This window comes from Tupaia chinensis, unplaced genomic scaffold, assembly GCF_000334495.1.
Source record: "Tupaia chinensis unplaced genomic scaffold, TupChi_1.0 Scaffold141165_1, whole genome shotgun sequence".
NCBI lineage: Eukaryota > Metazoa > Chordata > Mammalia > Scandentia > Tupaiidae > Tupaia > Tupaia belangeri.
Genome location: NW_006201028.1, coordinates 1,185,238 through 1,191,943, shown reverse-complemented (window position 1 = coordinate 1,191,943; position 6,706 = coordinate 1,185,238). Strand labels below are relative to the sequence as shown.

The 6,706-nt window shown below is 40.8% G+C and overlaps 1 protein-coding gene across 1 annotated transcript in view; it reads left to right on the top strand.

Moving 5' to 3' along the window:
* DENND5A (DENN domain containing 5A) overlaps positions 1-6,706 on the top strand; it is a gene marked incomplete in the record, with an annotated part of 83,766 nt that overhangs the window by 24,440 nt on the left and 52,620 nt on the right. The window contains 1 exon segment of the mRNA XM_014581889.2: positions 1,875-2,062. Within this exon segment, the coding sequence (XP_014437375.1) occupies positions 1,875-2,062 (188 nt within the window).

Genomic DNA, 6,706 nt, shown 5'->3' with positions numbered 1-6,706 from the left:
CTCCTGTTTCTTGTTCATGGAAGTTACTGTTCCCTGTTTTCCTTTCAGACATTATTATGCATGTACAAAATATGTACCTTTTAAACACAACTCACATGTAAGCATACTAGCCATTATTTTGCACCTTGCTTCTTTCACTTAATGTGTCTTGGAATTACCAGGACCTGTAGATGGGTTGTTTCCTCAGAACAAAGAGTACTACCACTTCCTAATGTGCAAGAGCTGCCCTGTAGCTTGTGTAGGAGGGGCCTATCTGCAGAGGAATTGCAAGTCTAATAGCTTTCTCTGCACATTGGCAGTCATAAAAATGTGCTGATTCCTTCTTTACCACTCAAGAGTGGTGGTTTTAATCCTAATATGCTTTGCACTATCTCCTTTTGTTAAAAGTAATCCCTCATTTTTGGGAACCAGCAGTTAGTGTAATGGCTATGTTGCTGGACTCCCACGTAGTCGACCGCGGTTCGTGTCCCAGACCCGGTGACTTAAAACTCACGCCGGGCGCGTGTGCGTGCGTGCCCAAGATCCCGAGAGGAGAATGGAGGAGAAGGGATTGCGGCGGGACCATCCCCCCTGGGGGGTGATTTCTCGCTTTCTGTCTCTATGTCTCTCTCTGTCTGTCTGGCGAGCGCACGCGCCCTACAGTGAAAATCTCTCCAAAAAAAAAAAAAAAAAGTAATCGCTCATTTTTTAAAAATTTAACTCTAATTAATTAATTAATTTTAATTTGACAAAAGAGAGAGAAAGTGAGAAAGCAAGCTTCTAGGTCTGGGACTCAAACCGTGGTTGGCCATGTGGGAGTCCAGCGCTCTTAACCACCATGTCCAATTGACAGCCCCCAGTAATTGCTCATTATAATGTCATAGAATCTGCGAGAGAACCCAGACAGTTGCCTGGAGCTGAAGTGTGTCCAGTTGATTTCCATTGGCCAAAACTCTTTGGCTCCAGTTTTTTTTTGGTACTGGTTTCGCCATCAGGGGATGAGCTCAAAGACTAGCAGTGGCACAGCATGTACTGATTTTGTCATACTCGTGTACACACATGCATTTTGTGCTGTTGCTTACAGCTCTCAGAAGTCAGCATCTATGTGCATGCTTAGCACGGATTGCTGAGCCTTTATGAGGCCATCCTTCAAGGTGGGATGTTGCCTTTTTTTTTTTTTTTTTAAATGAAAACAGAGGAAGAAAACCCACAAATAATACAGACCAGAAAGACCAAAAAATTCCTAATTTCTAGTATCTTTTAAACAAAATCACATAATGAAAGAGTTTACTCTTGAAGGAGGGAGGAAGGTCATTTCACCTCTAGAAGATTTTTGTTTCTAAGAATACAATTAAGTGTATCACAGAAATTCTTCAGAAATTTCAATCTGAGGCGAGTGAAGTTATCTTCCTTTTTAGAAACAAGTGGTTTAGTTTCAGATACTGACCTAGAATAAGAGTTTTCTTTGTGCTTGTTCATGAAGGCAAATCTCTAATAAGCTCCTTCAGGATGTTCAGTAAAAGTATCTGAGTGGCAAATGAGACTTTTGGCTCACAGGACCACTGTTCCTTTTTTGTTCTAGCTCTCCCAACCCCTTTTTACTTAAGCTTTGTTAACAGTCTGGTGCAGTATTTGGAGCAAAATCCTATTTATTATCTCTTGTATTTCCATATATTACATTTTATTACTGACTAGGAGTTGTTTGTTGCTATTTCAGCTTACGGCCCACTAGGTCTCTGGGTTCTTTCTCTTTGATACCCCAATGTATCAGAGCATACCTTTACTGAAGTTTATCCTGATCCTTTTAAGTATGGAATTATAGTAATGAGTTTAGCTTACTATTTGAGAAGCACTTTGTTTTGACGTTTTGTGTGTGTGTTCTTTTTTTGACCTAGATTACCAGAGATTGATGACGGTGGCGGAGACGATTACTGCTCTCATGTTTCCTTTCCAGTGGCAGCATGTCTATGTCCCTATTCTCCCGGCTTCTCTCCTGCATTTCTTAGATGCTCCTGTTCCATACCTGATGGGCTTGCATTCCAACGGCCTGGATGACCGGTCAAAGCTTGAGCTGCCTCAAGAGGTGAGAACTTGAATGCTGATGCCTTGAACCTGATCCAGGGTTGGTGAGAGAAGGATTTGGGAGGAGCCCAGCATGGTGTTACAACATTTATTTTATTTTAGGAAACAGGAATAACTTTTCAGGAAAAAGTAAATACAGCCAACAGTTATCTTAATTTATATTGTTCTGGAGACATTTGTCATTCTACACCCAACATATATACATTGTAATCTCTATGCTTGTGCCTTTTTCATGTATGTTTTTTTAACATAGTATTTTACATTAATTTTTAGACATTAATTAGAATTTATTTTTATTTAAAAAATATGCAGTGGAGTGCATAGTGTGCATGTGAAGTAGGGCAGGGGTTGAGGGGACACCCACCATAGTGCTCTGTTATACTGTCCTCTCCTTCCTTCAGTCCTTCAGCCTGCCAGGATCCTGGGCAGGAGCACCCTCCCTGGTGTATTTTTGAGACTTACTAGACTGTTCACTAGTTGGCATGTTGCATTTAGTGCCACAGTCTGGGATGTACTGACTGTACCACAGAGGCTGGGCCTAGAATTGTTTTAGTTGTATGGAGCTTTCAGTAAAATACGCAGAAGAGTAGCATATGATTTTTTTTTTTTTTTTTTAGTTTGACCAGACAGAGACACAGAGAGAAAGAGAAAGCAAGAAAGCAAGAAAACAAGCCACCAGTTCTGGGACTTGAACCATGGTCGGCCATGTGGGAATCCAGTGCCTTTAACCACCAGGCCACCTGCCAACCCATGAATCTTTGTGTTCTAAACATCCAGCTTTGATATTGGGTCATCAGGAAAGTCATGATGCATATTTGCATAGAAAAGCGGAAAACTACTTCATGACTTTCCAGACGACCTAGTAATTATGACATGTTAAGTTTTGTTTTACTTCTCTGCTTTTCATCTCATTTTATTGATCTATTGATAAACTGATTGTTATTCTTCCATTTGACCAGAGAGAGACAGAGAGAGAGAGAGAGAGAGAGAAAGGGAAAATGAGAAAGCAAGCTGCCAGGTTCAGGACTTGAACCTCAGTCAGCCATGTGGGAGTCCAGCGCCTTAACCATCATATCACCTGCTGGCTCCTCATCTCATTATTTTAAGCAAATTCCACATAATATAATTTCATAACTACTGTAACAGAGATATATTAATGAGTCAGTGGTTTTCCCTAATAGACCACAGTTGATCTGTAAAAGTTGACCTGATCATAGCAAATCTTGTGGTATTGAGCTAGTTTTGAAAACTTCCTACAAGATCAGGAAGACCTTGAGAGAATGCTTTTCCTCTCTTGCTATGATAGTGGCCTGCTCCCCTTTCCTGTTGTTTCATATAGCTAAAGAATTAATTTGGGGCCAACAGGTGGTCTGTCAGTTAAGGTGATTGGATTCCCACATGGCTGCCGTGGTTTGAGTCACACATCTGGTGATTTGAAACTCTGGGCATGTGTGCGTGTGTACCCTAAATCCCAAGAGGAGCGTGGAAGAGAAGGGATTGTGGTGTGGCTATCTTCCCTTGGGGGTGATTTCTCCTTTTCCCTGTCTCTGTCTTTCTGTTTCTCCTTTCTGGCAAGCACATGTGCCCTATGGCAAAAACATTAAAAAAAAAAAAGAAAGAAAAAGAAAGAAAGAATTGATTCATAGTATGTATTTATATCCTACTTCATTGTAAAATAGATTTAAAGCATGATTAGAAATAACATTTTGGGGGCCAGCAGGTGATGTGGTAGTTAAGGCACTGGATTCCCACATTGATAACTTGAGGTTGGAGCCCCAGACCTGGCAGCTTGCTTTCTCACTTTTCCTCTCTCTGTCTCTTTGTCTTTTTCTAGTGAGCGCATGAGTCCTATAGCAAATTAAAAAAATAATAATGATGAATAAAATAAAATAAATACTTCTTTCTTAGTATTACCAACAGAACTAGTCTACCTTGTTATTTTTTTTTTTTGTGGCTAATGTGAAACTAGCTTAAGGGAATGACTTTTTTTTTCCTACTCTGAATTTCTTCATCATTAGAAAGGCCTAGGAAGAAGACTTTGAAATATATATGGGGCCAGCAGGTGGCATGGTGGTTAAGGGTGCTGGATTACCACATGGCCCATCACAGTTTGAGTCCTGGACCTGGTGGCTTGCTTTTTTGCTTTCCTTTTATTTCTCTCTCTGGTCAAATAAAAATAATAATCCTAATGATAATAACAAATGGAATTAAATAAATAATTCTTTTTTAAAAAAGAAAAAAATATATATACACACACTGTTGTCAAAATGATTGTTTCCTTTCTCTACCAGAAATGGGGGAGAGAACAGTTTTTTGCAAATAACTGACAAATAGAAGTAAGGGACTCCCAAAGAAGGGATATTCTCATAGAATTGATTCTGGCAGTACTCATGTCATTAGGAGTGAATAGGTAACTTTTTTTTTTTTTTTTTTTGTAAACAGCGTTTCACTGTCACAATCCTCCCTCAGCCTTGTCTACTTGCTAGGATTATAAGCACGGGCCACCATCCCTAGCCCATAGGCTGAACTTGGAATTGTCTTAGTCTGCAAAGCACAGCGTCTTGGCAGTGCACCACCATACCTGGGCCTGGGCAGTCGTGATAAACACTCATGATAATTAGACTATAACTCTGATATTTAAATTTTAGTCAAATTCATCTCTTTAGTTTTAGAATCAGTCATAATGAATGAAGAGACTATTTTTGAAAGACAACTTTGGGCTGTCTCAAAAATGATACATATTTATAGTAAAAATTATTTTTTTCTGGAGAAGTTTTTGCTATAGGGTGCGTGCGCTCACCAGAAAGACAGAGAGAGACAGAAAGCAAGAAATCACCCCCTGGGGGGATGGCCACACTGCAATCCCTTCTCTTCCATTCTTCTCTTGGGATCTTGGGCAAGCACACACACGCGACAGGTGTAAGTTTCAGCCATTGGGTCCGGGACTTGAACTGCAGTCTACTACATGGGAGTCCAGTGACCTAGCCATTATGCCATCTGCTGATCCCTTTATAGTAAAAATTCTAATGGTGTACTAAAGCATAAACAGTAGAGATGACCTTAAATCATACTACCCAGATAAAACTTCTTTGAACATTTTAGTGGACATCTTTAAACCAGGTGTTGTCTTAAACTATACTGTTAGATGGAAGCTTTGAGGCAGGACTAGTGAAATATACTTGGGCCTGTTGGAGGGGGTATTGTCGGAATACTGAGGGCAAGTTCAGTTTATAGAAAGGACTTTATCAAGAGGGGTGGAGAGTGTACATTCCCTAGTCCCCAAATCAGAATTCACTAGTTGCTGCCCCATCTTTGGGCATCAGAAGTCTATAAAACGTCCTTTGTTCTCTTTTACATGAGCTCAGCTGGCCCTGAGGAGTGAAAGTGCTGAGCTGCCTTTGTGAGGCATCCTTTGTCCTGTGCTTCTCCTTTGGGCTTCATTGTTTGAGTCCAGGAAAGAGGCATTTTACCCACAGCTTTGTCAGGGAATTAAGCAGAGTCCTTTAGAGCAGAAAAGGGGAGGGGTCACTTTTTTTTTTGTCTTGGACCCTTCTGTCTTTCTTAAATTCTGTTTCCCTTCTCAGGGTACTCCTTTCTCCTCAGTAATTTGTATGTTGAGCTTCCCTTTGTGAGGATAGCCCAGGAGGGAAACAGACGTGTGACTTGGTATTAAGAACACAGAGACGTGCCCTATAGCAAAAACCTCCCCCCCCTTACCCCCCAAAAGAAAAAGAACACAGAGTTGAGAAAAGGGGCATTGTAACCCTCTGTAGGAAAAGATTGGGAGGCTCCTTTCTGGGATTTGGGGGATCCATGTGGTTGCTACTCCAGAGTGTCTGTCTTCTCATGGTCTTCCCATGGTCCTTTCCAATGAGGCAGGAGGTTTACAGAAGAAAACTGATCACTTGGAGTTCATTACCTCTTCCAGGCTACTTCTCCCCAAAGCTGCTATGCAGGCATGGGCTTCTCAGCTGAGAGGAGGGGTGCATGCGTTTGTGGTAGTTGTAAGTTGCTTCTGTTCGCCAGAGCCCCCTGTATGCTGGGAGGAAAAAGCAGGAGGCTACTGTATGAACCTAGTGATTGAAGAGCTGCTTTTTTACTTTCCTTCCCACCTCTTCCTCCTTGAGCCTGATTTTGGAAAGAATAACTGCTGGTGTCTCCTCAGAGAAACCTGTCTTAATCTAGCCCATCTCTGAATTGTGCCTGAGCTGCTTTTTCTCCTCTAGCTGACTCTGACTGGGGTATCCACAGATGTGGACATAGCATTTGGAGCTTATAAAATTCTTTACATTCTATATTTGGCTCACAACAATGGGAGAAAAGCCAACCAAGCATTGTTGAATGAATGCGTTATTTTTAGCTGCCTCAATGTTCCCTATTCAAGAAATTGCCATTTTTTTTTCCCCTTTAAAGAGAGGAGAACAGAGGGGGTAAATGATTGCATTGTGTGCCCCTAGTGGATACAGTGCCTTGTTCTGTTAGCTGTATGGACAGGGCTTATGAGGCAGGTTTTTTTCAGGACTGGATGGTTTAATTGTTTTACTTACCATTTTTAATGGTTTGACCTGGCAACATTTGTAATTTTTCTTTTTAAAAGAATTATTTATTTAATTTTACTTATTATTATTATTTAAAATTTGTTACA